This window comes from Aspergillus piperis, assembly GCF_003184755.1.
Source record: "Aspergillus piperis CBS 112811 unplaced genomic scaffold BO85scaffold_1, whole genome shotgun sequence".
NCBI lineage: Eukaryota > Fungi > Ascomycota > Eurotiomycetes > Eurotiales > Aspergillaceae > Aspergillus > Aspergillus piperis.
The window spans coordinates 2,649,731-2,663,535 of NW_020291591.1; the positions used below are offsets into that span (position 1 = coordinate 2,649,731).

At 47.2% G+C, this 13,805-nt stretch overlaps 7 protein-coding genes across 7 annotated transcripts; 5 read left to right on the top strand and 2 right to left on the bottom strand.

The window, feature by feature from the left end:
• Positions 1–113: 113 nt before the first annotated feature.
• On the top strand, positions 114–2,468 carry BO85DRAFT_465301 (cytochrome P450; the record flags this gene model as incomplete). The annotated part of the gene is made up of 4 exons (XM_025662046.1): positions 114–234; positions 536–737; positions 785–1,543; positions 1,601–2,468. The coding sequence occupies 4 exons, from the start codon at positions 114–116 to the stop codon at positions 2,241–2,243; spliced, it is 1,725 nt and encodes a 574-aa protein (XP_025521359.1). The 3' UTR covers positions 2,244–2,468.
• Positions 2,469–4,837: 2,369 nt separating this feature from the next.
• Positions 4,838–7,553, top strand: BO85DRAFT_411413 (uncharacterized protein). The gene is made up of 5 exons (XM_025657523.1): positions 4,838–4,964; positions 5,034–5,837; positions 5,892–6,101; positions 6,148–6,296; positions 6,342–7,553. The coding sequence occupies exons 1-5, from the start codon at positions 4,872–4,874 to the stop codon at positions 7,072–7,074; spliced, it is 1,989 nt and encodes a 662-aa protein (XP_025521360.1). The 5' UTR covers positions 4,838–4,871; the 3' UTR covers positions 7,075–7,553.
• On the bottom strand, positions 7,151–7,612 carry BO85DRAFT_483285 (RidA family protein; the record flags this gene model as incomplete). Its single annotated transcript, XM_025663148.1, has 2 exons — positions 7,151–7,446; positions 7,501–7,612. The coding sequence occupies 2 exons, from the start codon at positions 7,610–7,612 to the stop codon at positions 7,151–7,153; spliced, it is 408 nt and encodes a 135-aa protein (XP_025521361.1).
• Positions 7,613–7,906: 294 nt separating this feature from the next.
• Positions 7,907–10,460, top strand: BO85DRAFT_411415 (LipA and NB-ARC domain protein; the record flags this gene model as incomplete). Its single annotated transcript, XM_025657524.1, has 2 exons — positions 7,907–9,974; positions 10,205–10,460. Exons 1-2 carry the CDS (start codon positions 8,092–8,094, stop codon positions 10,458–10,460), a joined length of 2,139 nt encoding a protein of 712 aa, XP_025521362.1. The 5' UTR covers positions 7,907–8,091.
• A 58-nt stretch (positions 10,461–10,518) lies between these two features.
• BO85DRAFT_23962 (uncharacterized protein) lies at positions 10,519–11,030 on the bottom strand. Its single transcript, XM_025654823.1, has 2 exons — positions 10,907–11,030; positions 10,519–10,852 (listed from the first exon to the last, which is right to left on the bottom strand). The coding sequence occupies exon 2, from the start codon at positions 10,814–10,816 to the stop codon at positions 10,577–10,579; it is 240 nt and encodes a 79-aa protein (XP_025521363.1). The 5' UTR covers positions 10,817–10,852; positions 10,907–11,030; the 3' UTR covers positions 10,519–10,576.
• A 236-nt stretch (positions 11,031–11,266) lies between these two features.
• On the top strand, positions 11,267–12,650 carry BO85DRAFT_444719 (putative glutamine-serine-proline rich protein). Its single transcript, XM_025659093.1, has one exon. The coding sequence runs from the start codon at positions 11,338–11,340 to the stop codon at positions 12,388–12,390; it is 1,053 nt and encodes a 350-aa protein (XP_025521364.1). The 5' UTR covers positions 11,267–11,337; the 3' UTR covers positions 12,391–12,650.
• A 205-nt stretch (positions 12,651–12,855) lies between these two features.
• BO85DRAFT_444720 (uncharacterized protein) lies at positions 12,856–13,609 on the top strand. The gene is made up of 2 exons (XM_025659094.1): positions 12,856–13,090; positions 13,145–13,609. Exons 1-2 carry the CDS (start codon positions 12,939–12,941, stop codon positions 13,344–13,346), a joined length of 354 nt encoding a protein of 117 aa, XP_025521365.1. The 5' UTR covers positions 12,856–12,938; the 3' UTR covers positions 13,347–13,609.
• Positions 13,610–13,805: the final 196 nt, after the last annotated feature.

A 13,805-nucleotide genomic window follows, 5' to 3' on the forward strand; every position in this document is an offset into this window, starting at 1 on the left:
AAGAGGTCTTACACGGTGCATGAAAAGGTTGACAGGAAACTACGGTCCCAATTTACTTCGGGTGGCAGTGCTATCAATCACTATCAGGACCTCACGCATGATGCATGCTTCACATGAATGTCCAGGATGAGAAAATTTTGCGGTATCTCTCGGCCGTCTCGACGCAGGCTTTGCGAAATGGACCCCAACAGATGCTACACTGCCCACCGGGTAATTCCCAGCACAGGGATAGAGGTAAGCAGGCTCTTCAGATACATTGTGTTCTAATACAAATTGCCTGGATCGAATGTACACCTTCACGTAAGCGAGCGCTTGTCCGAAGCCCTCGGCAAGCCCTTCTCCTCACACCCAAGATGACTATGTACCGGTCCATGAGTCTATAACATTTAAATAGACCAGTCAAGCTTCGTTACCCCGTTTCTATAATGCATTCGCAAGATTAATTCTATTATTCCACATTACATCCCGCACTTTATCATGTCGTATCATACCGGAGAACTGTGGCATTCTACCAGTTTCTTTCTGGCTCTTAAAGAGATATATATCACATATCTCATCATTGCCACTATTGGGATCTGCCTGATGAACTACTGGTACGGTATCCACGCACTACATGAGAAGCCTCGAGTCAAACGAGGAATGAAGATTCCCCCATTGGTGCCGTCCTTAATACCACCACTGGGAACACTTCCGTTAGGGATGCTGTGGAACCCTCGAGGCTTTGTTCTCTCGGCAAAGTATGACTCCAGCGCTTCTTATAGGACAAGTGACTTATGTCGTACAGGCACCTACTGTGGAACTCCCGACCCGTCCGTGCACGGATACTGACGCAAACCCTCTACATCTTCCAGGGCACGGAAACCATTGGTTCCATCCTTAAAGAACGCAGCCTCTCTCTATTTGCCGTACATGCTATCCTTCTGCGGCGCGTTTTCGGCCTACCGCCGAGCGCGTTACGGATCTACGCCCATGACAACTCCGGGGGTTTTCCCAGACCTTATCCCGAAAGCAATGTTAAGCCACAGAATCGGATTGAATATCTGATCCGGCGTACTAACCAACGTCTACTCCTTGGGGCAGGCTTCGCTCCTTTTGTAAAGAGATTTCAATCCACCCTCACAGAGCGCCTGCAGGCACTCCACATCCGTAGCCACTGGGTCGAGTTAGACGATTTTGTCCAGCTTTTTAATAACGACTTTACTGCCTCAATGATGGACGCACTGTGTGGGAAATACTTAATACGACAGCACCCGAATTTTGCTATCAACCTGATTACCCTTGACGACAACGTCTTGAAGATGCTTGTTGGGGTTCCGCGGTTCCTGGCGCCGCGGGCATATGCCGCACGAGACGCAGCGCTTGGTGCCTTGAAGGACTGGAACACGTGGGCACGAGAGCACTTCGACCCCGCCGCAGTCGGTTCAGATGGCGATGACCCGGTCTGGGGTTCCAAATACTGGCGCGATCGGGTAGATGCCTTTCAACAGATTGAAGGGTTTGATGCGGATGTTATTGCCATGCATGATCTGGCGGTTATCTGGGGGTACGTCATGTCTCGATCGGTTTTTACCTGGCTATATCAGCTAACACCTGGCGTTAGGATGACCACAAACGGTATAAACACCTCCTTCTGGACCTGCCTGGAAGCCTTCAAAGACCAAGAACTACTTAACCTCGTTCGGGCTGAGGCTCGCGCCTGTTTGATCTCGGAGTCAGATGTGAAATTTGATATTGATCGCCTCCTACACCAACCAGTCCTGCAAGCCATTTATGCCGAAACTCTTCGCCTCCGAATCAATGGCTTTTTCGTCTGGTATCAGTCCCGTGGCGACCTGAATGTAGATGGATGGCACATTCCCAACAAGAACTGGATTCTCACTACTCCTATGGCGGGTCATATGGATCCAGAGATCTGGTGCAGGGGGGCAGCTGCGGATCACCCGGTGGAGGAGTTCTGGGTGGGTAGGTGGTTGAAGTATGCGGATGATGGCCAGACACTATTATTCACGACCGAGATGGCCAAAGGTGCTTGGATGCCCTACGGGGGTGCTCTTCACGTCTGTCCTGGGAGGTACTTTGCCAAAACAATGATCATTCTTGGGATGGCTTTGATGACAACGTTGTATGACTGTGAGGTGTTGGCTGACGAAAAGAATCTGCGGATGAGCATGCGCACTTTTGGGTTTGGAACCGTTGGACCGGTTGGAAAGGTGCCGGTTCGCATTCGAAGGAGGGTATTGTGAGTTTTGTCGGAGCGCTCTGGAGCCCTCTGTATTGGCCGTTTTTTTGTTTCTTCTAGGTTTCATGTATTCCTTTCGGTCCTGGTTCTTCCTGTCCGTCCCTCTTTCTCCTTTATTAAGTCTTTCCTTAGTGAAAAGGCTGGCGGATCCTCCGTTACAATCCTAACCTCTTTTTTCATATTTTATTTGGGGACGTAGTAGCATTATTAACAATGCCTTTTTCTTGGGTTATGTTCTACCGTAACTTGCATTTTCCAGTCTAGCAACACTTGTATAAGAAGCGAACATGGCTAAACATGGAGAACTTCAGATGGAAAGATGTCTACATTGAAATCAAACGCCTCTGTCTCAATCACACGCTTCTAAGAATCTTGTATGGGGAGATTATGAGTTGAACCGTACAAACTTTTGGACTGACACTGCGCGTATAACATCTCGAGCAGAGTTTTGCCATATCAAGCACACATTATCTTTGTAGTACTATGAAACGGAGCTACCTTCGGATATAGAAGCTGACATTATCATCCGTATAAAACTCGTAGCTGCTTAGCATTCCAATATCAATTGAGTTCTTCCCAAATCCGATTACCCAATCGGGAAATCGTAACATAACCGGACAACGAAGCAGCGCGACAATGAGCCGGCGCGGCAACCCTCACCGCTTCGAACTCCCACACAACACACATATTCAACCTTGCTCAATTCAGTTAAAATTAAAGTTATTTATTCAAAATTAAAGCTATTTAAATACATGGAGAATCTTTCTCAAGATAGAAAACTAGTACTTACCTGCGAGGCCTTTAATCACAGTCAATATATTACTAAAAAGGCGTGTACTGCAGCATTTAATATCAAGATAAGTACTTTAAAAAATTATTTAAATAGTATCAAGCCTCGCACTGAAATAAAAACAAATTTAAGAAAGCTATTTAATAATAATAAATTAATCTTGAAGCGCAGAATCCTTGAATTAGATTTATAAGATTATCTACTTACTATTACTAAAGTATAATATCTTACAGAGGTTCTTTTAATATCAAAATTAAAATTAAAAAATACTTTTATCAGTAAACACTGAATTAATTAATTTATTCAATATTACCAGGCTAAATTAAAGTTTAAATATACTTAATATTTTAATTATTAACATGCGAAGTGCAAGAATATTAAAATTATAAGTTAGTAATTTAAATTAGTGCAGAATACCATATAAAAATATAGAATTCTTGAATATAATACTTATAATATAAATAAAACAGGTTTTTAAATAGAAATAGTATTAATTATAAAAATTATCTGCAGTACTAAATCACATCAAATAAATACAAGATTTATATAACCTAGAAATCATAAATAAATTACTTTAATTATCATAATCAGTACTGGAGAAAGTATATTACTTCTATAAATTATTTTTACAGGCAAAATACAGTAAGAAAAGTAGTTTAAAACTATTCCTAATAACTAGCAGATCAGTGTCAGTGATAATAAATAAATAAATAATAAACTTATATTTAACTGGCTTTAATACTTTGATATATATACAGTCTCAAAAATAATAGACTAATATTATTTTCTTATTCTTAATAACCATGGAAGCTATTTAATTATTAAATTTAACTAATATTACAAAGAAAAATTAATTATTTTTTTATATATACTGTCTTATTCTTCCCATAAACTTCAACTACTTGATATTACTTGTTTTATACTATTAAAGATTCTATATAATTATTAAATTAAAGATATTACTGATCAAGACATCTACTATATACAGAAAGAAGATTTCTTATATTATTTTAAAAAGATATATTTGAAAGTATTTAATACAGTAAATATAAAACAAGATTTTACTGTAACAAAGTTTTTTTTATACAACTCTTAAAGAGTACTTTAATATTTCAAAAATTTAAACTAAATACTTCTACCACCTTCGACATCATTATCTAATTAATTTATATATCTCAGTAAAACACCTTTAATTCTTTATTAACTGAATTATTGAAAAGCAGAGATTAAAATACTACAGGAAGCTAGATTATTATCACTTATAGCTAATCAAGCACTTAAAAAAATCTATAAAAATATAAAAATAGTAATACAGAATACTATACTACTTTAACAAGAACTAGATCAACTCTATACAATAAATTAATATAGAAAGAACAAGAATAAGACCTTAAAATACTTTCTATAAAAAGAAGGCATGTTAGATAGCTTTACTGTATATTATATTACTTAGAAAAAAAATATTAAAGCTATACAGATAATAAAATACACTTAATGTCAGCCACCACGCTGCAGTAACTATAATAAGGAAGACTATAATTGCCTCAAATATCCAGATAAAGTCAACACCTAGTTTACTTAAATATAAATCATTTATATAGCATTTAATTACTTTAATTTAAAGTGATCGTTGCAATATGGTAGACAGAATAGTAGCTTGTTTAAAGCGTTGGGGATCACCGCGCCAGCTCGTTGTCGCGCCGCTTCGTTGTCCGATTACGTTAACACTGTCGTGCTGACAAATCGGCCGCTCCTTTTCCCCACATTCCGCCATTACGATCAATGAAATTGATCATCAATCTTCCCGACTTGATCTAAGCTAATCAAAGCCTTTGGCTTGCAATGGATTCAACAAGGGATGGGAAAAGTAGAGCAAAATCCCGTGGAAAGTACACCACCAAAGCGTGCGAAGAATGCCGTCGGCGGCGAGCTAAGGTATACCCTCGAAGTAGAGAACAATCATTACTTACCTACGTCACTACGGTAGACCGCTAATTCTGCTAGTGTGACGGGGTAAAACCATCATGTTCCAGATGCCTTCAGTGGAACGTGGCATGTCAATACTCAGGCACCGAAGATGGTCGCCGACCGGCTTCTAAGTCGTACGTCCTACTCCTCAGGCAGCGTATCGAATCGCTGGAGAAGCTGCTAGACCAGCACGGTATCAACACCATAGATCATGGTTCACAGACTCCTGGAAAAGGCTTGGATAGCTTCTTGGTAAATGGAAAAATAGACGAGACATGCTCCGCGATGGATAGCCTATGTGAATCTCTCAAAGGCCAACTATCGCTGGACGAGTCATTGAACTTTGACAAAGATGGGGAGATGCGGTACTTCGGGCCTACCAGTGGGCGACTGGGATTCCAGGACCTTCCGTCGAGCGGTGGAAACCGAGAAACTTCACAACATGACCCCCAGGCGGATGCTGCGCTCAATAGCATCGATGACTACCTCGATCTGACAGCACCTAGTCCAATGATCGACGAAATTCCTATCTCTCTGCAGAACGAGCTCATTAATCTTTACTTTACATGGGAACAACCATGGTATCCCATTGTCGACGAGACTCTATTCAGGGAGAGCATGAGCTCTCTGGGAAAATACTGGAGTCCACTGCTTCACTACTCTATTCTCGCTTTAGGCTCTCGATATTCCGATAGCTTGCAAGTCCGATTAGATTCCAATGACTCAAACTCAGCCGGTCTGGAGTTCCTCTCCCGAGCGAAGAGTCTTCTACACTTAGAGATGGAAAATCCTACTCTTGTCACTATTCAGGCTCTAGGAGTCTTTGGCATGGTCTACTTTGTGGGTTCTCTGTTTCAAATGCAATCAGAACTTGTGACTTATGATGGCGAATAGGCAATCGGCAAAGATGCCGCTGGATGGCTACACCATGGCATGGCGGACCGACTGTGTCTTGACATGGGCTTGAACATGGATCCGGCAGGCTTTGCAGGCACGGTCACTATATCAGCCAGAGAGGCACGCTTGAGAAGGCAGATTTATTGGACACTGTATTGTCATGACAAGCTTTCCGCTACTTATACGGGGCGGATATGCTCGATGCTCGTCAGTTCTCTTGTGCCGTCCTCCTTTTCTCGCTAACAGCGCGCAGGATCAGCAAGGTGCTGTCGAGTTACCATCAGATATGGACGATCCCGCGGAGACCGTGGAGACACCTGCGGAGATCCGAAAAATAGTGGCCCCTCTGCAAAGAGCACTGATCGGAATCTGTAAAATCACCGAGAACATCCTACTCTCAATGTAAGTATCATCCCAACTACATTAACAACGTTCTGACCAAGAAAGGTGGGGCCCCAAGCCACTCGTGAAGGGGACGGAGCGGCCGGAATTTCTTGAATCCAACCTTCTCGCACTAAAATCTTGGTTCTACGATCTTCCTCAGCACCTCAGGATCGACCGTCCCAACCCTGTGCCTCAGGCATATACCCTTCATATGGTATATCATACGACGAAGATTCTACTTGCCAAACCGTTCCTAATGGACCCTTGCTACTACGACTCGCCTGATACAAAGACTAAGACGATGGAGAAGGCTCAAACCGTATGCAGGGACTCCGCTAAGACAATGTGTGTTGTGGCTCAGAAATATTGCCGGACATTTGGCAATTTCCAACGTAGTCCAATTTCAGCCATGCATTGCACGCTATCAGCAGCTCGGGTCATTCTGGAGGAGCCAAACTGTCCGTCTAAGCGCAACCAGCTGCGAATATGTCTTGCTGCACTTGATGGACTGTCTAAGTCTTGGCATCCCGCACGACATATTGCGAATAATCTGAGAAGGCTTTGTCCCATGCTGCCGAGCGAGGTGTCACCTGAGGATGGTAACATCACTGCGGTTGACCTTGACATCCATGATCCTGCACAAAATGCCTTCGACCTGTTTGGCACTACTAATAACGGGGCTATTCCGGAGCTGCATGATATGCTCGGTACTGATCTCGCAGCTTGGAGCCAGCTACCAGACGACTACGGATACTTTGACTTGTTGAATCAGGCCACATGGGACCATGCATGGTAGTTAGCATTATATACATGCCCTTCGATTATAATAAGCCGCATGGTTCAGCCACCTTTCCGAAATTTCTGGTCACAGACTATTTTGGATCATGCGCCACCACCTCAATCTCAACCCTCATATCATCCTCCCCCAACCTCGTCACGCCCACACATGTCCACAGGGGCTCATGATTCGGCATATACTGCTTAAAGTTCCTGACCATGGCATCCAGCGCTTCGTTGTTAATGGGGACATGGTACGAGTTCACGCGGAAGACCTGCTCCCACCCTTTGCCGCCAGCGTTCTTCAGATTCAGCTCGACGTTCTTGAAAGCTTGGTCGATCTGCGCGTTGATCTCTTTATAGAACTCCCCAGTGTTTGGGTCCCAGCCGCCTGTAATGGTTAATCATTGATCCCAATATCCGTATATGCAATAATTCGGAATACCTTGTCCAGAGCATTCAATGCGATCACCTATGCGCACGGCTTGGCTATATTTGAACTTTTCCTGGTTCCTTTTTCCAACTCCTTCGTAGTTATAATAGGTGAGGTGGGACATTTTGAAAGAATAGTAGATAGAGTAGTAAGCTTGAGGGCATAGCTGATGGTTACGGTTTTCCTGCTGCTGGTTGGTGAAGTTCCTTATATGTCTTCGCCGCAGCGGAATATACTTTCCGTTTGATGCAACCGCCACATGGTGGGGAGATTACAATCTTACTATTACGCAACACCACTATACAACTGCTTAACTAATAAATGGCTTAGAAAAACAATGCACACTCTATTATCCATGCTTCAATACATCTAATAATGCCATAGGTAAGTCCTTAACAGTTTCTTGCAGACTACTGGTCCCCACCTCCTGTCAAACCATCTTATCTTATCGCCCGCTGACTCATCACATCCGCTGCATCCGATCGACATCATCACTCGATCCAGACCGTCATAATAGGGGTCCAGGGGATTTATCTCCTGACCATTCCCGCTGAACCATAATGATTACTAGATAACCCCAAATTCCCAGTGGTGCACCACACCATGCACACAAACACAGGAATAAAGCGCAAACCTCTACCCCAGACTACCTCCCCGGACGGCACCACCCGCGGCGTCATAACGGTATCGCCTTCGCAAACACCACCGCCACAACCATGCGTATCCTCCAAACAGCAACTCCAGGTCCACCAACAACCACTATCACCTCGTCCTCATCGCCCTCCACCACCCTACACACCACCCCTCCCTGTCCGCTCTGCAACCACCCACAATGAGCCATCCTATCAAAGTCGTCCCCCCTCCCCCCTCCCACCACCACCACCACCCCCTCCTCGCTCCGCAACAACCCCAACAGGCCCCTCCGCCGCCCAAAAGGCCTACAACGAAGCCACCCACTTCCTCGGCGGTCTCATAACGCACCCCACAAGCAGCACAAAACACACCACCATACTGCGGCACTCTTCCGGCATTGTCTTCTACCGCGGCAGCACCACCTCCGTCACCATCTCCATCTTCTCCGACGCCCCCCTCCCACCAACCCGCACACTCTACCTCCAAAGCAAAGGCTGGAGCGGCAAAACCGGCATGAAAACCAAAGCCTTTCTCGGCCTCACCGACTCTTGGCTAAACGTCACCCCGACGCTCCCCGTGCATGTGCAGCAAGTTGACCCGGTTGATGAGCGCGCCTGGCAGCGCGACATTGGCAAGTTTCGCAAGAAGGCGACGGGGCGCGAGAGACAGCATGTGCTGCGCGAGACGATGGTGGTGAGGATTCCTGTGGAGGCGGGGGACGGGTACTTCCAGCTTGTGCTTTGCGGGTATGGAGAGAATAGGAGGAAGGTTATGTGCTATAGTCCGGTGTTTCGGGTTTTGTCGACGAGTTTGAGTCCTAGTTCGTGTAGGGGGGCTAGTTTGTCGACTATGCCGTTGGAGGTCGGGGCTATGGTGCTGGGTATGTATGTTCAGACTGCGGCTGAGGCGGTCGTGGCGCCGGTTACGGCCGCGGTGCAGAGTAAGGTGCAGCCGTATCAGCCGAGTTGGGTGACGCAGACGGCGGCGGAGACGGCCGTTTCGGTTAGTGGGGTTGGGGATAGGGTTGGGTCAGTGTTGGGGGTTGGTGGGGATGATGATGATGGGGGAGGGAGTGGGAGTGGTAATGGGTTGAAGGATGTGCAGGCGGGGTATCAGCTTGCGTTGGAGGAGGGGCCGAAGGCGCCATTCCCTATGGACCTTACAGCGAGAGTGGAGGCCGGGGATAGTGATGGGCTTCGGTTTAGGGTTGGTAAGGTACCTGATATGGTGCTGGATCGGTATCGGGGGTTTTTCTTTGGGTGGGCGAGAGTTGAGGGTGTTGAGGCGACAGCGGAGAGAGGGCCAGGTTCGGTCTCAGGAACGTGGCAGGGCGTCGTGTTCTCGATTGTATACTTTGATCCGATACAACAGGAGCGAGTCAATCTCTCCCGCGCTATGCAGAAGATCACGACTGTCCGCTTCATTGATGAACCTGCTGTGCCGGTACGAGCTCAAATAAAGCTTCAAATCCGGATCATGGGGTTTCTGCGCCCGGATGTACCTCCGCCCAGAGGCCAGACTGAAAAGGATCTCATAGCTGCGCGGGAGGCAGCAGCTGAGGCAGCCATGTTAGCCGATGCATGCGATGTGTCATATGCGCAGAGCATTCTCGAACATCCTGCTTGGGCAGCGGATAAGCCCTTCTCGGGGACGAGAGGTATAGTCACCAACGGAGCGAGTGGAAGTGGAAGGGGAGGCTGGATGGAAAGAACTAGAGAAGGTGTGGAGAACGTCAAGTATCGAGGGCAGAAGCTAGCGGAGAAGGTTCCATTGCATTGGATCGGGGTTAGGGCTCCGACGGATGAGGCAAGGGATAAGCAGATTGCCGTGAATGGGTTTTATATCGTTCGGGGGTGATGGCTGTATATATATTCCTGTACATTAGATAACGTGTATACTTTAATCGGAGGTGGATGTTAATTGTGATCATAGTGATTGAAGTTAGTATGATTTCGAATACCATTCGTATGGCTAAGGTTGAATGGTCTGCTTGAGCATGAGGCACATGCTATACAGCAAGGCCTAGAACAGACAAGCTTCCGTTTCCCTGTTCCTGTCATTCACAAATGGTGTCATCTATCAGACCATCGACTGAACCATGCGTTAATGCTGATCAATGTTCGGTGGCGGTGCAGCTGTTGACGGTGGACCACGGGCCCGAAACTATACCCGAAAGGGAAAACAGGGTGTTCGATCCACTCAAGCTTTGGAGTGGACCGTTCGAAGTCCCTGTTGAGTTCATGAAAATGAGAGTGCGCTCCGTGTGTTTCGGTTTCTCGCTTGTGGCCATCTATGCCTCGGCTAGGCTGTCTTTTGATCGCTGTCTAGGCTGTGAATGAATGTTCGCTTATGACTGCGTTATGCCGTGATGCCTCATGACATGGTAGTGAATGTCGAGATTTTCGGACTGTTAACACAGTATAAAGATGGTGTATTTTACTTGAGTCAGACTGTGTCACATAGGGCCTGTGATTGTTTTAGTTGGGAGTCTAGTCAGCCCTGCCGTAATGAAGGAGGGAGTTGACTTGGGTGCAGTGTATGATAGCTCTAAGTGAAAGCAGATCGATCTGACCTGTCTCAAGTCGGTGAAAGACACTACCAAGGAGTCACAGAGAAAACCATATATCTGGGAAAGCCAAGTAATGAGTAAAAAATTCATTGTCGAAGACCCTTGCCCAGAATTCAGCCCCCACATCCGGTCATAGGCAGCAATGAAATCAACTTTCAGTGTCTATCATACAAGCATCAGTTACCCATGACGACATACATTATAGTGTATACACACTTCTCACATCAGCCAGTTCAAGCGAAAAGTCTTATCCCTACTTAGCTTCCTGTACGTTTCAGGGAAAAGTGAGCCCGCGAAGCACCGTGAAAGAGCTTGTAGGCACAGAAGCAGTGGGGCTGTGTAGGCAACTCCTGTCAGCCCTAAGTCAGTCCCGCCCATGGAACAGCCATCAGAGCTCTCCTCTGCACCAATCGAACCGCCGCCCTTTGACTGCGCCACTTGGTGCCTGACTCGCGCTTACTGGGCTAGGTTAGCGGGGTCTCAGGCAGCCCCTCCCCCAACCCCGCACAGCCACAGCTTTCCCGCTTAAGAAGTCAACACTCCTCTTCCTTGATCGTTTCTTTGCTTTTCTCTCCTCCTTCACTCCAGCATCTCTAATACATCCCTCCATCTTCTCTAGCCGCCAACAAACACAGTTAGACCCCACGATGGCAGCTCAAGAGTACTTCGGTGGCAGCAGTGCCACCCCCGCCAACCCTGATCGCCGTCAGCAGAACCCCTCTCCCTGGTCATCCCCAGCCGTCGACACTCCCAGTTCCACCGGATACGGCTCGTATCCCCCCTCCGTCGAGAACGGCCATGACCGATACGGCGCCTCTTCTCCTTATCCCCCTCAGGGCGCTGGAGGCTACAACAGACCTTACAGCCCATACCAGCAGCCGTCCCCTCAGCCCGGCTACCAGAACCCTGAATACTCATCTTACGGTGGACGCCCACCTTACCCACAGTACGAACAGCCTTCACAATACGGCCAGCCTCCCTCCGAGTCGAGGCCCTACCCGCCTTACCCTCAGCACGAAGGCTACGCCTCCCACCAGCAACCTCCTCCATACTCTCCTGAGTCGTCCACCGACCCCGCCGCCGCCGGCGAAGGCGAGAAGGGTATCATGGGCGCCCTGGCAGGCGGTGCAGCTGGTGGTTTCGCAGGACATAAGGTCAACCACGGTTTTCTCGGCACCATCGGTGGAGCTATGATGGGCTCCGTGGCCGAAGACGCAGTGAAGAAGCACAAGGAGAAGAAAGAGCACGAGGAAGAAGAGCGCCGTCGCGAGGAAGAACGTCGCAGAATGGAAGAACAGCGTCGTAGGGAAGAACAATACAGGATGTCTCACCAGCAGCACCAGTACCACCACAGACCTCCTCCTCATCACGGCGCGCCTCTGCGCGGAAACTTCTCCGCTTCGGCTCGGGATATCCGCCTCGAAAGTCACCACGATCTGGTGGCTGCTTGTGGACGGGTGTCCGGAGAGCTGCAGCTTTCGGTACTCCCATTGAACAGCGTGTTGGCTAATCACTGGGGAAAGTTTGCGTGGGAGCGGAATGGAAACTTTGCGGCGTCTGCTAGAAATGTTCGCTTGGTTGATGGGGGCCGTGTGCTGGAGGCGGAGTTGGCGGATGGTAATGACGGATGGAATCGGACCTGGATTCGTCTGGATGAGAGGATTACGAACCAGAATGGTCAGCTGATGTTCCTGGATTAGATGGTGATTCGTGACTTTTTGTGAGCGTTGTCTTACGTTGAATGAAGAGTTCTTAATACCCACGCTTTGACTGACGTGGTGATCTGCACTGGCTGGACTGGTATCCTTTTTTCAGATGTCTGCTCGATTGCTTTTAGCGCAGTTGTAATTGCGTCGTTATTCACAATGGAATAGTATTTTGCTCCATTGATCTTCTCACTCTATCGATTCGTTGTCCCAACAACATCGTCCTAGACCATATTACTCTTTCCAAAAACGTCCAATCCTGGGGACCTCACAGGTCTCCAATCTTATACCATGTCCCTTCACATCACAACATGCCTAGATCCCATCGTACAGCACCCCAGTATACATTCTTCCCGCTCATCTGGCATCCCGCAAGGGATCAAGCCACCCGTGGTGGGGTCTCCAGCCTTAATTAAACAACAGTGGCGCGGATGCTGACGGACAGCAACCTCAATCTCACCACATCTCACCCATCTGCCAGAGACACCACCACGCAGCACTTACAAACCAAAAACCCAAGTCCCAGACACCTACAAGAAGTCATGTCTTCCCAAATCCCCCAATACCTCTTCGCCCTCCAATCCCTCCCCCTCCTCGGCAGCGGCCTCTACACCCTCCTTTTTCCCGCTTCCGCTGCGCAATCACCATACCTGCCGCTGCGGGGCGTCAGCGTAGGGACTATTCAGGCGATGAGGTAGGCTATTTTTATAACGAAGATCTGTTATATTTCTCTCTAATTAAACACAAGTCTTTCCTCCTTGACACTGGGTACTTTCTACGCTCTCGTCGCCTATCAGAATAACATCCCAATGATGGCGGCTACGATACCGACCAGGCTTTTGGCTGCGGTGGTGTTTTATCGGACGGGTGAGGAGGCGTGGAAACGAGTCGCGCCTTTTGAGGCGGTGATGGGGGTTGTGACTGGTTTGGGGGTTTGGATGTGGGGGTAGTGTGTAGCCGCGGCGTCTGCTGATGGATGTAAAGTGGAGAGGATGAAATGGATTGGCAGAGTAGATGCTTTCACATCAGACAGACTGTGAACTTTTCCTTGTCTTGGTGGTTTGAATAGCTACTCAACACAATGCAGCCTACTATGAAGTAATTCAGCGTTTGATCTGAAGTATTGATTGTCGCAGATTCAATAGAGTCATATCAAGGATCCAGGTCTAGACCGGGCCAGTCAATCAATCCCACCAGTGGTCTCAATCTTTAGCTAGTTTTCACTCGTCCTATCAGTATAGAAAATATAATATATATATATATATTATCTGTTGTTCGACATTACAAAAATCCAGGAAATCATTAAATATGTACATCTACATTTAGTTGGGAATTAGCATGTCCGTACCTGAACACCTCTACCCCCACCCACATCATGAGTGACCCGTCGAGTGTCTTTTTGATTCAGG

Excerpts from the sequence above, each read along its gene's own strand:
- BO85DRAFT_411413 (XM_025657523.1), top strand. The coding sequence starts at position 4,872 with ATGGATTCAACAAGGGATGGGAAAAGTAGAGCAAAATCCCGTGGAAAG. Across the intron at positions 4,965-5,033 it reads GCCGTCGGCGGCGAGCTAAG|TGTGACGGGGTAAAACCATC; the intron begins GTATACCCTCGA and ends TAATTCTGCTAG. Across the intron at positions 6,102-6,147 it reads GGCGGATATGCTCGATGCTC|GATCAGCAAGGTGCTGTCGA; the intron begins GTCAGTTCTCTT and ends AACAGCGCGCAG.
- BO85DRAFT_23962 (XM_025654823.1), bottom strand. The coding sequence starts at position 10,816 with ATGTGGGGGCTGAATTCTGGGCAAGGGTCTTCGACAATGAATTTTTTA.
- BO85DRAFT_444719 (XM_025659093.1), top strand. The coding sequence starts at position 11,338 with ATGGCAGCTCAAGAGTACTTCGGTGGCAGCAGTGCCACCCCCGCCAAC.
- BO85DRAFT_444720 (XM_025659094.1), top strand. The coding sequence starts at position 12,939 with ATGTCTTCCCAAATCCCCCAATACCTCTTCGCCCTCCAATCCCTCCCC. Across the intron at positions 13,091-13,144 it reads GGGACTATTCAGGCGATGAG|TCTTTCCTCCTTGACACTGG; the intron begins GTAGGCTATTTT and ends ATTAAACACAAG.